A 22,860-nucleotide genomic window follows, 5' to 3' on the forward strand; every position below is an offset into this window, starting at 1 on the left:
ACCCACAAATTTTTATAGTTAACAATTTAAGTAATTACTTGCTTGTATTGAGATTCTTGTATTAAGAATAGCATCCTACTAGAGGAACATTATCATCATTTTTACAGATTAGTAATTACAGAACTCTTCAGTGGAGAATTTTTAAAGTTCTGGTGACATGTGTTTACAATAGAAGTGAACAACTTTTTCTCTTTTTTATTAAAAAAATTTTTTTTAATGTTCATTTCTGAGAGACAGGCACAGAGTGTGAGAGGGGGAGGGGGAGGTGGAAGGGGAGGGAGAGACACAGAATCCAAACAGGCTCCAGGCTCTGAGCTGTCAGCACAGAGACCGACGTGGGGCTCAAACTCGGTTAACAGCAAGATCATGACCTGAGCTGAAGTTGGAGGCTTAACTGACTGAGCCACCCAGGTGCCTCTCAACAACTTTTTCTGGTAAGAGCCCAAACAGCACATTTTGGAACACACATTCTGTTCCAGTTACCACTCTGCATTGTATTGTGTGAAAACAAAGATAATACAGAAACAAGTAAGTGTGGTTGTGCTTTATTACTTTATTTATGGACACTGAAATGTTCACATGATATGTTTTTCTTCTTTTGATTTTTTCCCCCAATCACTTAAAATGTGGAAACCGTTCTTAGTCATGGGTTGTACACTGTACAGCAAGATAGATCTGGCCCATGGTTCAGACTTCATTAACCCCTGGTTTAGAGTATGATGGGATGAAGAAAAGCAATATATGGTTAGTAAATAAAATATATAAATTATTCCATATACAAATTGTAAATTTTATAGTTTGAAAGTCTAACGTTATATATTTAACTTCATAATCAAGTTTAATGACCAAGATTCATCTTATTTTCAGAGGATATATATTTACAATGGGTATTTATTCCATATTTATTTTCATAAATAAGTCAAAAAGAACAACTTAGCTTAACTGAATTCTAATTCAGATCCCATCCATTCACTCTACTGTATATCCTAATCTATCCGTCATTCCTTCAGATTACTGCCAACAGCCTCTTAAAACAGGGTTTTTAGCTTTTAGTCTTTCTTCATAAATCCATACTCTACTCTGGAGCCAGAACAATTTTTTTAAAAATTTAAAATTTAAGTCTGATCTTATTACAACTACCCAGTGTAAAGTGCTGCAATGGTTCCTCAAATGTTGGGAGTATAATCTAAGCTCTCTTTTCCTCTTTTCGTCCTTTCTTTCTTGTCCTGCTTCCAAACTCTATAGACATACAAATATATAGATTTCTCACATGCAACACTATCTTAATCTCTCCCTTTCTAATTTCCCCAACCTGTCCAAACTCAATTAGGCACCACTCTTACGTGCTTTCATTAAGTACCTATCCCTAGAAAAATTGTTTCTATACCTAGAAAAATTGTCTGGGTTAAACTGTTTCTTCACCTTCCCCTATTAAGCTCTTAAGAGACAAAGATTCGGGTTTTACTTAACAAGAATATTCAATACCTAGTATCCAGAAAAAAGTCTGGAACAAAGAAAGCAGACCTAAATATTTGCTGGATGAACCCATGAACTATTATGGGTTGAACTGTGTCCTCCCAAAAGGTATGTCAAACTTCTGGGGTGCCTAGGTAGCTCAGCTAATTGAGTATCCAATTCTTAATTTCAGCTCAGGCCATGATCCCAGGGTCTTGAGATCAAGCCCCGCATCGGGCTCTGTGCTGAGTGTGGAGCCTCCTTAAGATTCTCTCTCTCCCTCTGCCCCTCTCCCCTGCTTGCTTGCTCTCTCTTAAAAAAAGATATGAATTCTAACCTTCAGTATCTCAGAATCTGACCTTATTTGAAAATAGGATCAATGCTGGGTACCTTCACCTCTGACTTCAGCTCAGGTTGTGATCTCACAGTTAATGCGCTCAGCTCATGGATTTGAGCCCCACACCAGACTTTGTGCTGACAGCATGAAGCCTGCTTCGGATTCTCTTTCTCTCCCTCTCTCTCTCTGCCCCTCCCTGACTAGAGCTTTCTCTCTCTCAAAATAAAAAGAAGAAGAAGGAGGAGAAGGAGGAGGAGGAGGAGGAGGTGGAGGAGGAGGAGGAGGAGAAAGGATCAGTGCAACTGTAATTAGTTAAGATGAGGTCATCCTGGGGTGGGGTGGGCCCTCAATACAATCTGACTGGTGTCCATATAAGAAGAGGAGACACAGACAGATGAGGGGGAGAACACCATGTGAGACAGAGATTGAAATGCTGCAGATGCAAGCCAAGGAATGCCAAGGATTGCTGGCAAACCATAAGAAGGTAAGAGGCAATGAAAAGTTTTCCCCTTCATGTTTTAGAGACAGTATGACTTTGCTAAAAGCTTCATTTTGGACTTCTGGTCTCAAAATTCTGAGACAATAAATTTCTGCTGGTTTAAATCACCTAGTTTGTGGTACTTTGTTATAACACCCCCTGAAAACTATCAAATATTGGTGAACCACCTTACATTTCAGGTATATACAGTTTCCTGTGTCTCTCTACACTCCAACTCTTAACTCTTTCTTGAAAATTAGGTTTAAAGGGCACCTGGGTGGCTCAGTTGGTTAAGCATCCAACTCTCAACTTAGGCTCAGGTCATGATCTCATGGTTGGGTGAGTTCAAGCACCGAGTTGGTCTCTGCACTAAGTGGAGCTTGCTGTCTCTCCCCCTCTCTCTGTGGCCTTCCCCTGCACACACGTGTCCTCTCTCTCAAAACAAATAAATAAACTTAAAAAAAATTAGGTTTAAAAAATTAGTACGAGTAGATCTGGTGAGGTAACTTTAATGTAATATTATATGTAACAGAATAAATGATTAAATTCACATATTTGAATTCAAGCAAGGATTTGTATAAGACCTATCAAAACAACTGGGTGGTTCAGATTTGTTTTAATTCAGTATTTTAATTTGTCAACCATTCTGTCATTTCTAGCAAAATCTGAAGAGTTAATGAAAGGAAATAAACTCCGAGCCACCTTAAAGGGCAAATTATCCTTTTATGAAACTTTATTTATTATTCCTATAGTTAATTTTTAAAAATAAACTCTTATTGGTTATTTCACTGAAAAAGTTGAGAATTATGTGTTCATCTTCTCACACACACAGACTATAAATACAACAGGAGTGGAATCTGACATATCAAAAAACAGGTCTTTTTTCTCATTAGAAAATTCCCAGAAGCCAACACCTACCCAGTTTTTTGTTTTTTCAACTTTATCCTGAAATTCTGTTCATTAAACTAAGAGCCAGACCTTTTTTTTTCAATTCTTTCTTACAAGGAAAGCACACACCCACACTTGCCTAGCTTGTATTTTCTAAGAGCTGTATGTGCAGATTAAATGATCTTGTATATAGACAATCCTAAGGAATCTACTAAAAAACTATTAGGATTAATTCAGTAAGTTTGTTGATTCAAAATCAGTATGCAAAAGCCAAAAGTATTTGTAATGAACAATCAAAAATTGAAATAAAAATTCAATTCCATTTATAATAGTACCCCTCACATACATTACTCAAGAATAAACTTAATAAAAAAAATACAAGACTTATACTCTGAACACTATAAAACACCACTGAAAAAAATTACAAAAGATCTAAGTAATGGAAAAACATCCCATGTTCATGAACTAGAAGACTCAGTATGGTTAAGATGCAATACTCTCCAAATTTATTTATAGGTTCAATGCTATACCTATCAGGATCCCAGCTGAATTGTAAAAATTGACAAGCTGATTCTAAAATTTATACAGAGTTACAAAAGACCAAGAAGAGACAAAACTTGAAGAATAAATAGAAGGACTCACACTTCCTAATTCAAAGCTTACTACTACTGGGGCGCCTGGGTGGCGCAGTCGGTTGAGCGTCCGACTTCAGCCAGGTCACGATCTCGCGGTCCGTGAGTTCGAGCCCCGCGTCAGGCTCTGGGCTGATGGCTCGGAGCCTGGAGCCTGTTTCCGATTCTGTGTCTCCCTCTCTCTCTGCCCCTCCCCCGTTCATGCTCTGTCTCTCTCTGTCCCAAAAATAAATAAACGTTGAAAAAAAAAAAAAATTTAAAAAAAAAAAAAAAAAAAGCTTACTACTACTACAAAGCAATGGTAAACAAGACATATTGATCCATGGAACAGAACTGAGAGTACAGAAATAAACCCACATGCCTATGATTTTCAGCAAGGATGAAACCATTCAATGGAGAAAGACTAGTCTTTTCAACAAATGGTGCTGAGACAACTGGATAGTTGTCACAAGTAAATGAACCAAGTTAAAACCCTTACCTCCCACCACCACATACAAAAATAAACACAAGGGGTGCTTGGGTGGCTCAGTCAGTTGGGCGTCTGACTTCAGCCCGGGTCATGATCTCATAATCTGTGAGTTTGAGCCCTGCGTCGGGCTCTGTGCTGCCAGCTCAGAGCCTGGAGCCTGTTTCAGATTCTGTGTCTCCCTCTCTCTCTGCCCCTCCCCCACTCACTCTCTGTCTCTCTCAAAAATAAACAAACATAAAAAAAATAAACAAAAATAAACTCAAAATGAGTTAAAGATCTAATTTAATTGTAAGAACTAAAACTAGAGGCGCCTGGGTGGCTCAGTTGGTTAGGTGTCTGACTTCAGCCCAAGTCATGATCTCACAGTCTGTGCGTTCGAGCCCCGCGCTGGGCTCTGTGCTGACAGCTCAGAGGCCGGGGCCTGCTTCAGATTCTGTGTCTCCCTCTCTCTCTGCCCCTCCCCTGCTCATGCTCTGTCTCTCTCTGTCTCAAAAATAAATAAAAACATTAAAAAAAAAAAAAACTAAAACTATAAAATTCCCAAAAGAAAACACATAGGGGTAAATGTTCATGACTTGAGATTTGGCAATGGATTCTCAGGTATGACATCAAAAGCATGAGCAAAACAAAAGATAAAATATATAAACCAGACTTCATCAAAATGAAAAACTTTTGTATCTCAAAGGGTACTAGCAAGATAGTGACACTATTAAGAAAAGACAACTGACAGAATGGGAGAAAATAGAGATCATCTATCTCAAAGGACTTCTATCTGGAATATACAAAGAACTCATACAGCTCAATAATAAAAAGACAATAACCCGGGGCGCCTGGGTGGCGCAGTCGGTTAAGCGTCCGACTTCAGCCAGGTCACGATCTCGCGGTCCGTGAGTTCGAGCCCCGCGTCGGGCTCTGGGCTGATGGCTCAGAGCCTGGAGCCTGTTTCTGATGCTGTGTCTCCCTCTCTCTCTGCCCCTCCCCCGTTCATGCTCTGTCTCTCTCTGTCCCAAAAATAAATAAACGTTGAGTAAAGGGGGCAGCTGGGTGGCTCAGTCGGTTGAGCGTCTGACTTGGGCTCATGATCTCACAGTTCGTCAGTTTGAGCTCTGCATTCGGCTCTGTGCTGACAGATCATAGCCTGGAGCCTGCTTCTGATTCCGTGTCTCCCTCTCTCTCTGATCTCCCCTGCTCTCTCTCAAAAATAAATAAACGTTGGGGCACCTGGGTGGCTCAGTCGGTTGAGCATCCAACTTCAGCTCAGGTCATGATCTCAAGGTCTGTGAGTTCAAGCCCCGCATCAGGCTCTGTGCTGACAACTCAGAGCCTGGAGCCTGCTTCGGATCCTGTGTCTCCCTCTCTCTCTGCCTCTCCCCTGCTCATTCTCTGCCTCTCTCTCTGTCAAAAATAAATAAACATTAAAAAAAAATAATAAATAAATAAATGTTAAAAATTTTTTTTTAAAAAATGAGCAAAGGATCTGAATAGGCATCGTTCCAAAACAAAAAAAAAAGACATACAAACAGCCAATAAGCTATTATCATCATACTGTAATTACAATTGTTTGCTTATACACTGGTCTTCTATATTAGAGCTAATTTTCTGAAGACAGGGAATATGTATACTATTCATCTTCAATTACTCTGGACTTGGCATGTAGCAGGGATCCAGAAAATGTCACATGTATTTGCACTGGAGACTTATTTTATATATGGGATACTAACAGGTACTAAAGATAAGAATAGAATTAAACAGAAATATTTTGTAGAGATAAGATCACAAATTTTAAAGAATATAAAGCAATAAAAATAAACAGCAAGTACTTATACATGTAACACTAAACATCATCTTAAATGCTTTATATTAATTCAATTTTTGAACTCATAAGTAAAATAATCAATTACAAATAAAACTATGATTCCAATCAGTTGAGAAGCTCAGCTCAGAGAAGGCAGAAATCATTATTCAGTGAGGACCATCAGAAAAAATTTTGTTAGGGAAGTCTGTTAAATACAGTATAAGAACTGACTGGATAGCAAAAGAGCATGTACAGAATGTAAATGACATGTACAAATGGGACAGGAAAAGGGGAAGGATGTGGCATATGTGCAAGATAATAAAAAGAGAAGTGGCCTGACTTAAAAAGGTGTTTAGATAAAAGTAAGGAATAGTAAAGATAATAAGAATTTCTACATGTTTTCAAAAGCAAACTGGTATCATTTTAAGTTCCTTACACCAAAAAGAAATAGCAAGAAAGTTCAACTAGTTCAAGTGAAGCAGAAAAACAAATTCATAACATTAACTACTTGAAGATGATAGTGTAAGGTGTGAAGTAAAAGTATTAGAGTTCTGACAATGGGAATGAAGAAGGCTTATATCTAAGAGTTATTTTGAACCAAGAACCTGATAAATAGGAACCAGTGAGTAAAAAAACCAAGAAATCAAATATACTTCTTGAGGTTTCAAGAATTCTAAATAAAATACAGGGGGAGCTACCCAGTAAATAGTCCATCTTACCCTCAAAGGAAAAAAACGATGATGTAAATTATTAGGTACTGGGGGAAGAAAGGGGAATTAGAATAAAAGACTTAAAATTGAAATTCATAGAACTCTAAGAGGTAAAGCAGATGAACTTTCTAAGGGCAAAACTGTGGAATAGTGATTACAATACTTAATTAGAATTCTCTGAAGGCTAAACTAACTACGTTTACTACATTTCTCTTGCCCTACCCAGCCTGAGACAAAATAAAAGTAGGGGATAATAGTTACACATTAAGAGACATAACAGCGGCGCCTGGGTGGCTCAGTTGGTTGAGAGCATCTGACTTCGATTCAGGTCATGATCTCATGGTTTGTGGGTTCAAGCCCCACATCAGGCTCCGTGCTGACAGCTTGGAGCCTGCTTCGGATTCTGTGTCTCTATCTCTGCCCCTCCCCTGCTCACTCTCTCTCTTTCTCTCTCAAAAATAAATAATAAAAACATTAAAAAAAGAGAAACGTAACAGTAAAATATTTTCCGTGGATGTTGATGGGCGCTATTTTTTTTTTAATATATGAAATTTATTGTCAAACTGGTTTCCATACAACACCCAGGGCTCATCCCAAAAGATGCCCTCTTCAATACCCATCACCCACCCTCCCCTCCCCCCCCTCCCCTCCCCCCCCACCCCGCCAATGGGCCCTATTTTAAACACTGACTATAAGCCGATATAACGGGGAATATTTTAATAGGTTAGGGTATTATTAGATGATCCAGAAATTACTGTTAGGCCTTAAACCCTGTGGTACTTATAAATGATTTAATAAATTCATAAATAAATTTTAAAACATTTAAGGGAAAGTCTGTGAACAAAGCAACTTAAGAGCACTACTTTTTAATTCAGATAAAACCTTTTATGGTGGGAAGGAATGAGAACTTAGATGAATAAACAGGGAGTTGAAAACTAGTAATGACAGTATGTTTAAATATAATATATCTCAAAACAAAAGTTTAAATGAAGGCAAGGAGGATCCAGAATATAGTGGTACTTTCTGATCTTTATTTTTGCTCTCCCTAATTCAGAGAAATAAAATCTTTCAACTCCCTCTTCCCCCAACAACTGAGTGTGCTTTCTACCATTGTTTCCTTTTGCATGGTTCGATGTTATCCACCTTGGCATTCCTTTTCAGATGTGACTTAAGCTCAATAATCATTTAGGGGAAGACTTACACTGGTCACTCGACGGTAGATCTGCGCAGCATTTTGGCACTCTGAGTAAGGGTATTCAGATGTGGCCATCTCAAGCATGCACATCCCAAAAGCATAAACATCAACAGATTCATCATATTTTTCCTCATACATCTCAGGGGCCATGAACTCTGGGGTACCTTAAATTAAAAGAACAATTCAGATTTAATGTGAGCAGAAGCTACAGATGTTTCTCACCTGGGGGAGAAGCAGAGGGGTTGACCTGTGAGACAGAAGAATGTGGAGGGAACGGAAGGGAAGAGAGAAGAGGAGGGAAGAGGGGAGGGAAGAGGGGAGGGAAGAGGGGAGGGAAGAGGGGAGGGAAGGGAATGGAAGGAGAGGGAATGGAATGGAAGGGGAGGGAAGAGAGAGTAGAGTGGCAGGAGCAGGGAGGAGGAAGAAAATCTTAGTCTGTCCCACCAAGTATCTTATAGATCTTCTGCTGCAGGGCCTTCATAAAAGAAACTGGAACAGGGTCAAGTGTCTGTTTACTGTTCCAAACGGATTACTGTTATACAATGTCAAAATAGAGACTTGGATATGAGATAAATTAATATAACTCATCATGAAAACAAATGGAAGGAAAAGGTAAGAGACTAGAAAGAAATAGAGATACAATGGCACCAGTAAGACAGGACAAGTTAAAAAAAGATCAAAATACTTGTCTGCCCTCTACTGTATGGTAGATGCAAGGATAATATTCATGGCTAATTTTCTGCCATTAACATTCCACCTGATCAGTTTCACTTTTTTAAGGAGACCTTGCAGTGAAAAATCTAATATTCAGTGTTTTTTAAAAGAATAAAGTGTAATTGTCAAAAAGGCCACTCTCCAGAGCCCCTTTCTTCACAGACTTACCATACCACCTGCAGTACACAAATAAGCCTACTGCATATAAAGATAGTAAGGGACATTTTACAGGCAAAAACCAAACACACACAAATAGAGAACTCAAATACAGACTGAGTTATGAGCATAGCACGTGTGATTCCATAGACCAGGTTTTCTAATGTTTCCAAAGAAATTAATTCTGGGTACTTCAAATTATAGGATATTTCCAAGAACAGGCTTACACACAATGATTTAAGCAAAATAGGAAAAAAAAACACCTCTCCCAGGTTAGAGATTTTTAAGGTGCTAAAAAGTCAAAGAAATAAATGTTTCCTTTTCCTATAACAAGACAAAAAAGGAAATTCAGCTTTAAATAACTTTTCCAATTCTTCTTGTTAATCTGTATTAAGAAAATTTAAAAACAGGGGTGCCTGGGTAGCTCAGTCGGTGAAGCGTCCAGCTTCAGCTCAGGTCATGATCTCACGGTCCCGTGAGTTCAAGCCCCGTGTTGGGCTCTGTGCTGGCAGCTCAGAGCCTGGAGCCTGCTTCGAATTCTGTGTCTCCCTCTCTCTCTGCCCCTGCTCATGCTCTGTCTCTGTCTCAAAAATAAATTAAAAAAAAAAAAAAAAATCAAAAGAAATTTAAAAAAAAGAAAAAAAAATTTAAAAAACAGCATTCCTAATCCAAGTCACATAATATTCTATTTTTTTTTTAATGTTTACTTATTTTTGAGAGAGAAAGAGACTGACTGACTTAGTGTGAGCAGGGAAGGGGCAAAGAAAGAGGGAGACACAGACTCCAAGGCAGGCTCCAGGCTCTGAACTGTTAGCAGAGAGCCAGGCGTGGGGCTCTAATTCATGAACTGTGTGATCATGACCTCAGCTGAAGTCCGACACACTTAACTGACTGAGCCACCTGGGTACCCCTCTAAAGAGAACACTATTTGATAAGAATGTATACATTACTGGTGTTATATAGTTTTCTTATTAACACGTAAAATTCTAGCCACTTAAAAATGAATGGTTTCCCTGTTGTTGCCATCTTTGAGAGGGAGAATAAAGTATATGTGATTTCAAGTGTTCAAACTGTCATGTCCTCTTCAGAGAGTGAAAGCTTACCAAAATAGTAAGCATTAAATTATTTTCCCAGCTGCAACTCTCTAACATGTAGTTGAAAGTCTGAAAGGACAGCCTTGTTCTTTAGATCAGTGATTCTCAACAAGAGGGGACAATTTTGTTACCAGGGGACATTTTGCAATGTCCTGAGACATTTTTGGTTTTAACAACTGGCTGGTGGGGCTGGGGGGGGAGATGAGTTTAAAGGGGGTGTGGTGTGCTCCTGGCATCATCCAAATAATCTTACAATGAACAAGAAAGCTCTTACAACAAAGAACTATCCAACCCCAAATACTACTAAGGTTGAAAAAAAGTCTCGTTTCAGATATATCTTCTGAAGCTAACTATAAGAAAATAATTGAGAAAACCAAGCTTTCAGAACTCTTATTTTCACATTTTAAAATAAAGTCTTAACAGGTAGATACTTTTGAATAATAATATATATCTAATACTTTTTTTAGAAACTAAACTGCATATAAATTCAGTTTCCTTTATAGGAAAGTAACTATATTTATTACATACATAATTATATAATACTAAGTATCAACAGGATAACCCAGTAAGATTGATAGTTACAGAAGGTTTTATCAACAAAGTTCACGTTACTTCACATAATTTTACAAAACATCGTTAGTCTTCAAGATGATTCTAGAAGCATACAGAGAACTCCACATCTCATAAGTAGAAACGATCACTTCCTGAGTTCAAGCTATGAATTTCTGAAAGTTTATTTCACATAATAAAAGCTCTGAGAGGGTCAAGTTTCTAAATAAAAGGAATATCAGAAACCCAGCTAGGATGCAAGGTACACCTGAAACATACCTATCACACTCTTGGCAAAAGAAGCCCGCTTCAGGGTTGCCAGACCTAGGTCTCCAATCTTGACTGAGCCTGTAGGGCCAGTGATAAAGATGTTGTCACACTTAAGATCTCGGTGAATAATAGGCGGAGTTCGGGTATGAAGAAACTGAAGTCCTTTTAGGATCTGACGGCACCAGCTTCTTAGAACTTTGATCTTCATCACCTTAAACCTTTTCAGATACCTAGAGAAGGCAAAGTATACCAAACAGGTTATCAATGATACGAGGTTGCTGCTTTGAAGAATTCCATTAAATTCTAACATATCTGAGATGGGAGTATCAAATTTACAATATTAAGATTCAGTAACCTTAAAGGTTAGTGATACTTTTAGCAAAGTTAAAGGGGAAAGGATGATAATAAGTGGTTGGTAAATGAATTCTAATAACAAAGCACAAAAAAATGAATTCCTTAAAATTGGGTCACTACTAAAATAACTTAAAAGTTAAGAGGTAGAAAAATAAACAACACATATAAAAATAAAAAATAAAAGTTAAGGGGTAGAGTTTGACTTCTGGTAAATGGTGGAATAATTCTTACTAGACACAGATATAATTATAAACTGTAGTAAAAATATACAAAAAACAACTACCTCAAGGCTCTGGAGAGCAATCAAAATCTGGCATAAATTGGAAGGGAGTTCATATTAGGGAAAAAAGAAAGCACTGCTTGAGTTTCTATTTTCTAAATCTCCTCAGCTGAGGAAAGGCTCCTGCCTGACTCTGTAGGTCAGCTCAAATCTAAATAGAAGCCTACAGCCTTATTAGCTGAGGAATGGAGGACAGAGTTCAAGATGACCACAGCAGCTAGAACAGTGCTATCCAACAGAACTTTCTATCATGATAGTCTGCTTAATATAGTATTCACTAAATAAATGTGAATATACTTAAATATAAATTAATTAAAATTAAAAATTCTATTTTTCAGCTGCACTAGCCACATTTCAAGTGCTCAACAGCCACATGTGTCAAGTGGTTACCATTTGGATAGTACAGATATAAAACATTTTCACCACCACAGAGAGTTCCAGTGGACAGGACAGAGAAGTGTGATACTGAAGAGAAGCCCCAAATTCTGCATATTCATTCTGCCCAAATCTCTGGTTGACCTCTGAAATATGTATATGTGGAGCAACAGATTGAAAGCAGCTCAGCTAATGCTAAACGAATGGAACAGAGATTTCTGATGCTACTCACTGAGGGAAAGATAAAGTTTCTGGATTGGCTTTTTTTCTGAAAATATTCAGGAAAAGTATGAAGATATAAAAGATTACATTAGCCTCATGCTATCTTTAAAATACGTATGGCTAATTAAAGGACAATTTATAACACTGTATTATAGGTTCTATAGAATATGTGAATGTAGCATACATAAAAATTATATAGCATAAAAAACAAGTATTAGGGATAATTGAAACTTTATCTGTGTAAGGTTCCTTTACTTTACATGAAATTGTACAGTATCAACCCAAAGTTTATTGTGAAAGTTAGAGATATAAACACAATCTCCACAGCAACTGTTTTAAAACACACACACACACACACACACACACACACACACACACAGGTTTTAACTAAAAAGCTAATACAGGAACTAAAATGAAATTCTACTTCACTTGGATGAGGTAATCAAAGAAATCTAATGGTGAAAGTTGGTTTTATAGTTTAAACAAATATTGAAACATAGTTACCTCTGGAGGGTGAGGAAGGGCTACCTAGGAAGAGCCATAAGAGCATTTACTAAGATAATAAGAATGTTCTATAACTTAATAGTTTTTACTGCATGAGTGAATGCTTTTGTCAAAACTCACAGAATGATAACACTGTTACACTTTTCACTGTACTCAAATTTCACTGTAAGGAAAAACAAAGCATATAAATACAGTATGAGAACTCTAATGAAATGAGCACTTAAGTGTTTACATGTGAAATATTACTGATGCAACAACTTATTCTGGAATGAACAAAATTAAGATAGGGGAATAATCAGATGGACATATGTGGTAAAGTAAATACGGCAAGTTAATAAACTACAGAATCTAGGGAGTGAATATGTGTGTTCATTGTGTAATTCTTTCAACTTTTCTGTATAACTGAAAAATTGTTTAATAAAATTTTGGGGATAAGTTGAGTCTGTATCATTTATAAAATGATCAAGTATATAAAATATAATAGGTAACTATATCTTAACCTTGTATCTCTTAACTTCATTAAATTTGTTTAGAATCACTGGAATTTTCTATGTAAACAATTACATAATCTGCAATCAAGGGCAATGGTATTATTTCTTCCTTTCCAATCTTTATGCCCGTAATACTATTTTCCCTATATTTATGCTTTATTGCAGTGGGTGGGCCTCTAAAACCACAGTGAATGTAAGTGGTTAAAAAAAGCATTCTTGCTTTGTTCCTCATCTCAGGGGAAACAGTTAAGCTCAACATTAGCTATAGGCTTTTTGGTGGAAGTTGTTTCTCAGTTTGAAGAAGTTCCCCACTATTCCTAGTTTGAATAAGAGTTTTTAGCCACAGATAGATACTGAATTGTCAAATACTTTTACACATATTTTGAAATGATCATATGATTTTTCTCCTTTATTCTGTTAATGTGGCGAATAACATTGATTAATTCAATGTTAAACCAACTTTGTGATACCCTCTTTGATTTTGATATATTGGATTGCTGGATCCAATTTGCTATTATTTTGTAAAGGATCTTTGCATTGATATTCATGAAGGAGATTGCTCTTTAAAAATTTCTTTTTCAAGGGAGCCTGGGTGACTCAGTCGTTTAGTGACCGACTGCGGCTCAGGTCATGATCTCACGGTTCCTGAGTATAAGCCCTGCATCCAGCTCTATGCTGTCAGCGCAGTGGCCACTTCCCACTTCAGATCCTCTGTCTCCCTCTCTCTCTGGCCCTCCCCCGTGCACTCTGTCTCTCAAAAATAAGTAAACATTTGAAAAAAAAATTAGAAAAAAATTTCTTTTCCTATGTATCAAGTTTTTGAGAAAATTCAACACAGTGGATTTCCCATTTTAAGATAAAATGCACATAATATATACCATTTAACTAATTAATTATTTGAGAGAGAATGCACCTGCAAGTCGGGGAAAGGGGAAGAGGGACAGAGAGTATCTTTTTTTAAAAAATATTTTTTAAATGTTTCTTTTTTGAGAGGGGGGGCAGAGATAGAGGGAGACAAAGAATCTGAAGCCAGAGCCAGGCTCTGAGCTGTTAGAACAGAGGCTGATGCAGGGCTGGAACTCACCAACAGCAAGATCATGACCAGAGCTAAAGTCAGATGCTTAACTGACTGAGCTACCTAGGCTCCCTTAAGAGGGAGAATATCTTTTTTTTTTTTTTTAATTTTTATTTATTTTTCAGACAGACAGACAGACAGACAGACAGACACAGAGTGCAAGTGGGGGAGGGACAGAGAGAGAGGGAAACACAGAATCCGAAGCAGGCTCCAGGCTCTGGGCTGTCAGCACAGAGCCCGACCCGAGGCTTGAACCCACAAACCATGAGACCGTGACCTGAGCCAATGCCCAACCGACTGAACCACCCAGGTGCCCCAAGAGAGAGTATCTTAAGCAGGCTCCACACTCAGTGCAGATCCCGTGACCCTGGATCATGACCTGAGAAGAAATCAAGAGTCAGACACTCAACTGATTGAGCCACCCAGACACTCCAATATTTACCATTTTTCAGTGATACTAAGTAATTCATACTATTAGAAAATCATCACCACCATCTATCTCCAGAACTCTTTTCATCTTAAAAACTGAAACTTTATACCCATTAAACAGTAATTCCCAAAAACCTTCTCCATTTGGGCTCTGGCAACTATCATTCCACTTTGTGTTTCTATGAATTTGACTACTCTAGGTAACTCATAAAGTGAAATCAAACAGTATATTTGTATGTGACTTTTTGTGACTGGCTTATTTCACGTCACACAACGCCCTCAAGGTTCACTTGTATTACAGCATATGTTAGAACTTCCTTACCATTTAAGGCTAAAAAATATTCCACTGTACATATATACCACATTTTGATTATCCATTCTTTCCTTAATGGACCGCTGGGCTGCTTCTACCTTTTAGCTACTGTGAATAATGCTGCTATAAATATGAGTATACGCATATCTCTTTGAGACTCTGCTTTCATTCTTTTAGGTATAAACCCACAAGTGAAAGTGTTAGATCTTATGGTAATTAAGTAGAAATATTATTGACATATAACATTATATTTATATCAGATGTACAACATAATGATTGATTTCAAGATGATTGGTATATACTGCAAAATGGTCACCATGATAAGTCTAGTTAACATCTATCACCACACAGATATTTTTTCTTATGAGAACTTTTAAGATTTACTCTCTTAGCAACTTTCAAATATATAATAGAGCATTATTAACTATAGTCACTATGCTGTACATTACATCCCCAAAACTTATTTTATAACTAAAAGCTTGTACCTTTTGACCACCGTCACCCATTATACACATTCCACTTCCATCCTTGCACCTATGGCAATCACCAATCTGTTCTCTGTATTTATGAGTTTGGTTTTTGTTGTTGGGTATTTTATTTTTCATTTTTCTTAGATTAACATAGAAGTGAGATCATACAGCATTTGTCTTTATCTGACTTCTTTAACTTAGCATAATGCTTTCCAAGTCCATCCACAATGTTACAAATGGCAAAATTTTCTTTTTTATGGATGAATAATATAATAATCTATTGTATATACAGATTGTGTATATACATGCATACACACACACCACCTCTTCTTTATCCATTCATCCATTTATGGACACTTAGGTTACTTCCGTGGCTTGGCTGCTGTAAATAAAGCTGTTATGAGCACGGGGTACATATATCTTTTCAAATTAGTGTCTTCATTTTCTTCAGATAAATACCCAGAAGTCAAACTGCTGGATCATATGGTAGTTCTATTTTTAAATTTTTGAGGAACCCCATACTGTTTTCCATAATGGCTACATCAATTTATATGTCTACCAACAATGCACAATGGTTCCCTTTTCTCCACATTCTTGCCAACACTTGTTTTGTCTTTTTGATACTAGCCATTCTAACAGGTATGAATCAGGTGGTATCTCATTGTGATTTTGATTTGTGTTTCCCTAATAACTAGTGGTGGTGAGCATCTTTTTCATGTGTTTCTTGGCCAATTTGTATATCTTTCTTAGTGAAATGTCTATCCAGGTCCTTCGCCCATTTTTTTTCTTTGCCCATTTTTGAATAGGATTGTTTGCTGTGTTTAATGTTGTCAAGTTTTAAGAATTCTCTGTATATTCTAGACATTAATCCCTTTTGAGTTAAATGATTTGCAAATATCTTCTTCTATTCTGTGAATTCTCTTTTTACTCTATCGATAATATCAATGTACAGAAATTTTTAATTTTCATGAAGTTCAATTTTAAACATACTGGATTTTAGGGATGCCTGGGTGGCTCAGTTGGCTGAACATCCAACTTCGGCTCAGGTCATGATCTTGAGGTTGGTGAGTTTGAGTCCCACGTCAGGCTTTGTACTGACAGCGTGGAGCCGGGAGCCTGCTTCGGATTCTGTGTCTCCCTCTCTCTCTACCCCTCCCCCACTAGTGCCATCTCTCGTTCTCTCTCTCGCTCTCTCTTTAAAAAATAAACATTAAAATTTTTTTTAAACATTCTGGATTTTAAAACCTTCGATATGGCATACATTTCAGGCAATGTTAATAACCAAGTCACTTCCACTTCTAGTGGAGACTATTAAGTTTTCTTTTTACGTTTAATTCAATCAACATATACATATAATTAAAATAGAATTACACATATACAGTAAAATTACACATACACAGTAAAACCTTGGTTTGTGAGTATATTTTGTTCTGGAAACATGCTTGTAGTCCAAAGCACTTGTGTATCAAAGCTAACTTCAAGAACCACTGGATCAGTTGTGATCAAGCATCACATACAACTCGTATTACAAGACATCAGTTGCTTCTCAAGTTAAAATTTATTAGAAATGTTTGCTCGTCTTGCAGAACACTTGCAGAACAAGTTACTCACAATCCAAGGTTTTACTGTACTTTAAGTCACTTTTTGTTTTTAGAAACATTTCTACAGAAATAAATAAGGACATAGGTATACACATGATTACCGCAGCACTATTTGAAAGGGAAGATTGTGGACAAGAAGAGATCCAATTTTCCCATACAACTATAAACGGGACATTTCTAAACCCAGAAAAGCTAAATATGACAATGAGAAGTGGTGCTAAAGCTAGGGATATTAGTTAAGTACCACCTTAACCAATAAGAAAAAAGTGACAACCAAATATCATCAGTGCAGAAGATTGACTGACTGACTGACTGACTGAATAAAGGCTCACCCTGATAACAGAATCTCTAAGTCCTTCATTATGGCTGACGCATGCCCAATCACCTTGAAGAAAAGCCTAGCAGTTGAAAAGTCCTGCCCTCATAACCATAGCTCCTAATCAGCTTTTCAAAGCTGAATTATTTAATACAAACTGACAACCAACTCATGGTTAAATAGGGTTAATTATGGTATCCATCCTAAAAAATTGGAAGACTAAATACTAAGAACAATGGCTGCTAAATACTAGAGTACAGGAAATTTTAGCTCAACAGAGAATACCAATAAAGACATTATTAAAAAGACCCAAGCAGAAGTCTGAAAAATGAAATAACTGAAATGAAAAATTCACTAGAAGGTTTCAACAATAGATAGAACAAGCAGAAGAAAGAACATGCAAACCTGAAAATATGTCAATTGAAATTATGTAGTCTGAGGAGCAGAAAGAAAAGAAAAACAGAGAAAACTCAATAGAGCCTAAGAGTCCTGTGGGATACCACCAAGCTGATCAACATGCATAATTGGAGCCCCAAATAAGAAAGGAGAAAGAGTATTTGATAAAATAATGGCCACACACTTTCTAAATTTGCTAAAAGACATGATTCTACCTAAGAAGCTCAACAAACTCCATGAAGGATACAGAGATTCACACTGATATATTACACTCAACCTGCTGAAAGCCGAAGACAGAGAGAATCTTGAAAGCAAGAGAGAAGCAACTCATCATGATCAAGAGATCCTCAACAAGACTATCATCCAACTTATCAGCAGAAACTATGGAGGCTAGAAAGCAGAGGAATGACATATTTAAAGTGCTGAAAGGGGTTTTCCAACCATCAACCAAGAATTTTGTATCGAGCACAAGTATCCTTCAAAAATGAAGGCAATATTAAGATATGCCCAGATAAATAAAAGCTGGGGTGCCTGTTGTGAGAACACCTGCTCTACAGGAAATGCAAAGCAAATTCTTGAGGCTAAAACAAAAGGGCACTGGACAGTAACTTGAAGCTTTAGGAAGAAATAAAATCTCTGGTAAAGGTAAATACATCGCTAAATATAAAAACCAGTATTAACATATTTTTGGTTTGTAACTCCTTTGTTCATTTCCTACATGATTTAAAAGGCGAACACATAAATCACTAATTATAAATCTGAATTAATGGGAACACAATGAATAAAGATGTAATTTGCATCTTTGCAAAATCTACAAAAACACAAAAGAGGTGCACAGCTGTATAGGAGTAAAGATTCTGAAGCTACTGAAGCTAAGTTGGTAACATTTCAAACAAGACTGTTTGTGGTGTTCATTGTAATTCCTAAGGTAACCACTAGAAAATATCTAAAAAACACGTACAAAGGAAATGAGAAGAGTATTAAAATGGTACAATAGAAAAAAAATCAATTAATAAAAACAGCAACAGAGACAAGGAACAAAAAAGGTATTAAAATATACCAAAAAATTAGCAAAATTGCTTCCTTATCACTAATTCCGTCAAGTATAAATGGACTGAATTTTCTAATCAAAAGACAGAGATGGCACAATGGAGATATACGATTCAACCATATGCTGTCTCAACAGACTCACTTTAGATTCAAAGACCCACCCAGAAAATGAAAGGACAGAAAAAGATATTCCATGCAAACAGTAACCAAAAGAGTGAGGTGGCAATGTTAGTATCAGATAAAATAGACAAAATAAAAAACTGATACAGGAGATAAAGAATATTATATATTGATAAAAGGTCAATTTCTCAAGAAGATTATAACAATTATAAACATAATACACAAACAGAGCTCCTAAATACACCAAGCAAATATAGACAGAACTGAAAGGAGGAGTACACAGTTCTATAGCAATAGTTGGAGACTTCAATAGCCTACTTTCAAAAACAGGTAAAGCATCTAGACAGAAGACCATTAAGGCAGTAAAGGACTTGAACAACACTATAAACCACCTAGACATAACAGAAATATATGGAACATGACACCCAACAACAGTTGAATATATATTCTTCTCAAGAACACATGGAACATTCCCTCAAGAAACCTCCCAACAAAGGAAAGTCCAGGACTACATGGTTTCATTGTTGAGTTCTACCAAACATTTAAAGGAAAAAGGCTAATCCTTCTTAAACTCTTCCAAAAAGTAGAAAAGGAGGAAACACTTAAGTCATTCAATGAGGCCAGTACAGCCCTGATAGCAAAGACACCACAAGAAAACTACATGCCAATATCTCTTATGAATATAGATGCAAAGGTCATCAAGAAAACATTACCTAACTGAATCCAACAGCACAGTAAAAGGATTATACACCATGACCACATGGAATTTATCCATGTGCAATTTATCCATGAAATGGAAGTATCTCTCAATTTTAGAAAAAAATTAGTCAGCATGATATACTTCATTAATAGAACAAAGGGGGAAAAAAAACTATGATCATCTCAACTTATGCAGAAAAAGCATTAGACAAAATCCAGTATCTTTCTATGATAAAAATACTCAGACTAGGAATAAGGAGAAAACATGACAGAACAATTATGAAAAACCCAAAGCTTATATCATACTTAATGGTGAAACACTGAAAACTTTCCAGTAAGATTAGGAATAAGACAAGGATAACCACTGTTACTCAACATTGTACTAGAAATTCTAGCCAGAGCAATTAAGCAAGATAAAGAAATAAAAGTACTCAAATTAGAAGGGAAGTAAAACTATTATTTATAGATGCCAACATCCTATATATAGAAAATCCCAAAGAACGAATACACATACTCTCGCCCCCAACCCACACAACTAGAGTTAATAACAGAATTCATCAAAGTTGCAAGAGTGCAAGATCAACATGCACAAATGAGTTGTGTTCTACATACCAACAATTAACAACCTATACAGGAAATTAAAAAAACAATTTCATTTGCAACAGCATCCAAAAGAATAAAATACCTAGGCATAAATTTAACCAACAAAGCAAAGGACTTAAACATTGGAAACTAGAAAAAACCATTGAAAAACTAAATAAAATGTAAAAATATCTCATGTTCATGGGTTGGAAAACTTAATATAGTTAATGACAATACTACCCAAAGTGGCCTACAGATTCAACGTATCTATAACTGTATTTGACAATCAAAATTCTATCAGCCTTTTTGCAGAAATGGAAAAATAATTCTCAAGTTCACATGGAATTGCAAGGGGCCCCAAATAGCCAAAACAATATTGAAAAAGTGGAACAAAATTGGAGAACTCACACTTCTGAATTTGAAAACATATTACAAAAGCTACAGTAATCAAAACAGTGTGATACTGTTATAGGGACAGATATGTAGACCAAAAGAATAGCATCAAGAGTCCAGAAATAAACCCATAGATCTATAGTTCAAGGATTTTTGACAGGAGTACAAGGCCATTCAATAGGGAAAGAATAGTCTCTTCAACAAAATGGTGCTAGATAACTGGACATCCCTGTGCAATAGAATTAAGTTGGATCCCACACTGCACGCAAAAATTTACTTAAAACTAAAACTACAACCTAAATATAAGAGACAAACCTGTAGAAGTTTTAGAAGAAAACTTAGGGATAAATCTGCATGACTCTGGTTTTGGCAACAGATTCTTAGATAGAACACCAAAAGTACAAACAAGAAAAAACAAGTAAGTTGGACTTCATCAACATTAACTTTGTATATCACAGGACATTATCAAGGAAGTAAAAATATAACCTATAGAATGGGAGACAATATTTGCAAATCATGTACTGAGAAAGGTTTAGCTTACAGAATAAAGAACTCTTACAACTCAACAATAAAAAAAAAAATTAAAAATGGGCAAAGGACTTGAATAGACATTTGTCCAAAGATAAATAGCCAACATGCACATGACAAGATGCTCAATGAGATACCATGTCACACCTGGTAGGATGGCTATGAAAATACATATATACATATACATACATACATACATACAAACATACAAAACACAAGTGTTGGCAAGGATATGGAGAAACTGAAACTCTTATACATTGTTGGTGAGAATGTGAAACAGTTCAGCTGCTGTGAAAAATAGTTTGGTGGTTCCTTAAAAAATTAAACATAGAATTACCATGACTCAGCAATTCCACTTGTAGTCATACACCCAAAAGAAATTGAAAACATATACTCAAAAACTTATACACACATGTTTTATAGCAATATTATTCACGATAGCCAAAGGTGGAAACAGATCAAATGGATAAACAAATTTGTGGTATATCCATGAAACAAAATGTTATGTAGTCATAAAAAGGAATAAAATACTGATACATGCTACATCACGAACCTTGAAAACATTATGCTAAGTTAAAGAAGCCAAACACAAAAGACCCCGTTATTTTATGATTCCATTTATATGAAATATCTTGATCAGATAAAACCAGAGACAGAAAGCAGTCAGTGGTTGCCAAGGGCTGGAGTAATGGGTAATGGGTAATCATGTTAATGGGTTTTAGTTTTGCAGGTTTGAAGAGTGCTGGAGAATGGCTGCACAGCAGTGTGAATGTACTTAACATTACTGAACTGTACATTTAAAAATGATTAAGATGGGGGGGCGCGCCTGGACGGCTCAGTTGGTTAAGCATCCAACTCTTGATTTTGGCTCAGGCCATGATCCCAGGGTCTTGGGATCAAGCAGTGCATCAGGTTCACAGTGGAGCGTGAGCCTGCTTGGGATATTCTCTCTCTCCTGCTCTCTCTGCTCCTCCCCTGCTCATTCTCTCCGCCCCCCCCCCCCAAAACTAAATGAATAAACTTAAAAAAAAGAGAACCCCAAGCAGCCTCTGTGCTGTCAACACAGAGCCTGACACAGGGCTCGAACCCATGAAGTATGAGATCGTAACCTGGGCTGAATTCAAGAGTTGGACACTCAACCAACTAAGCTACCCAGGCATTCCAATGATTTATTCTTATTTCTAGAAGTCTTTGGATCTTTTCTAATTATGCCTGAACTTTCTTTTCTTTCTTTTTTTTTTTTTTTAAAGTAATCTCTATGCCCAACATGGGACTCAAATTCATAATCCCAAGAGATTAAGAGTTGCGTGCTCTACTGACAGAGCCAACCAGGTGCCCCTGCCTGAACTTTTTTGATGTAATTATATTCCTTCACTATGGTTTCTAATCATTATGGTTTCTCTCCTTTTATCACTTTATATACTTGTATATACTTACATATACCTTTAGTGACATCTTTTTGTACTTATAAGCTTATTTTGTATTCACTTTCAGAGTTGTCAATAGCATCTTTAATTCCAATGTTATTTTCCAGTTGTATCTGATCATCATATTACTGTGTGTGACTTGTAATTTGTGAGGTCACCTTCACTGGGGGCTGTTTTATCCACGTACATAATGACCAATGAAATGCTGAAAATGTCCCTCGGAGTTTTCATTGGATTCTGGACCAATTAGAATCTTCATTCCTTGATTTGTGATCCCTGCACCAAGCTGGTAGTCTACATTTATATTATAGAGCCATCTACACATGACCTAAACTGAGATTTCTGGTTTTTTTCATAGGGACTCCTCCTCTTATCCTAAGTGCTGGGCAGAGGGGCAAAATTCCTTGTAGCTTTCACTGGCTGGGGTGAAGAGTTCTCCCTTTTTATTAATAATTCAGGTTTTTGACACAGGCTAAGTTCAAGTTCCCCTCTC

General features: G+C 36.7%; 1 protein-coding gene and 1 non-coding gene across 8 annotated transcripts in view; one reads left to right on the forward strand and one right to left on the reverse strand.

Annotated features, from left to right (window-relative positions):
- The window catches only part of WNK1 (WNK lysine deficient protein kinase 1), a 161,705-nt gene that overhangs the window by 65,532 nt on the left and 73,313 nt on the right, over positions 1–22,860 (reverse strand). For all 7 annotated transcript variants that reach the window (XM_047867953.1, XM_047867947.1, XM_047867948.1 and 4 more), the window contains exons 3-4: positions 10,752–10,972; positions 7,966–8,123 (exon numbers count right to left, since the gene is read on the reverse strand). In XM_047867953.1, the coding sequence (XP_047723909.1) occupies positions 7,966–8,123; positions 10,752–10,972 (379 nt within the window). The remainder of the gene's footprint in view (positions 1–7,965; positions 8,124–10,751; positions 10,973–22,860) is intronic.
- TRNAR-UCG (transfer RNA arginine (anticodon UCG)) lies at positions 7,049–7,135 on the forward strand. Its single transcript has one exon. It is a non-coding gene; the product is annotated as a tRNA-Arg (tRNA).

Source organism: Prionailurus viverrinus, chromosome B4, assembly GCF_022837055.1.
Source record: "Prionailurus viverrinus isolate Anna chromosome B4, UM_Priviv_1.0, whole genome shotgun sequence".
NCBI lineage: Eukaryota > Metazoa > Chordata > Mammalia > Carnivora > Felidae > Prionailurus > Prionailurus viverrinus.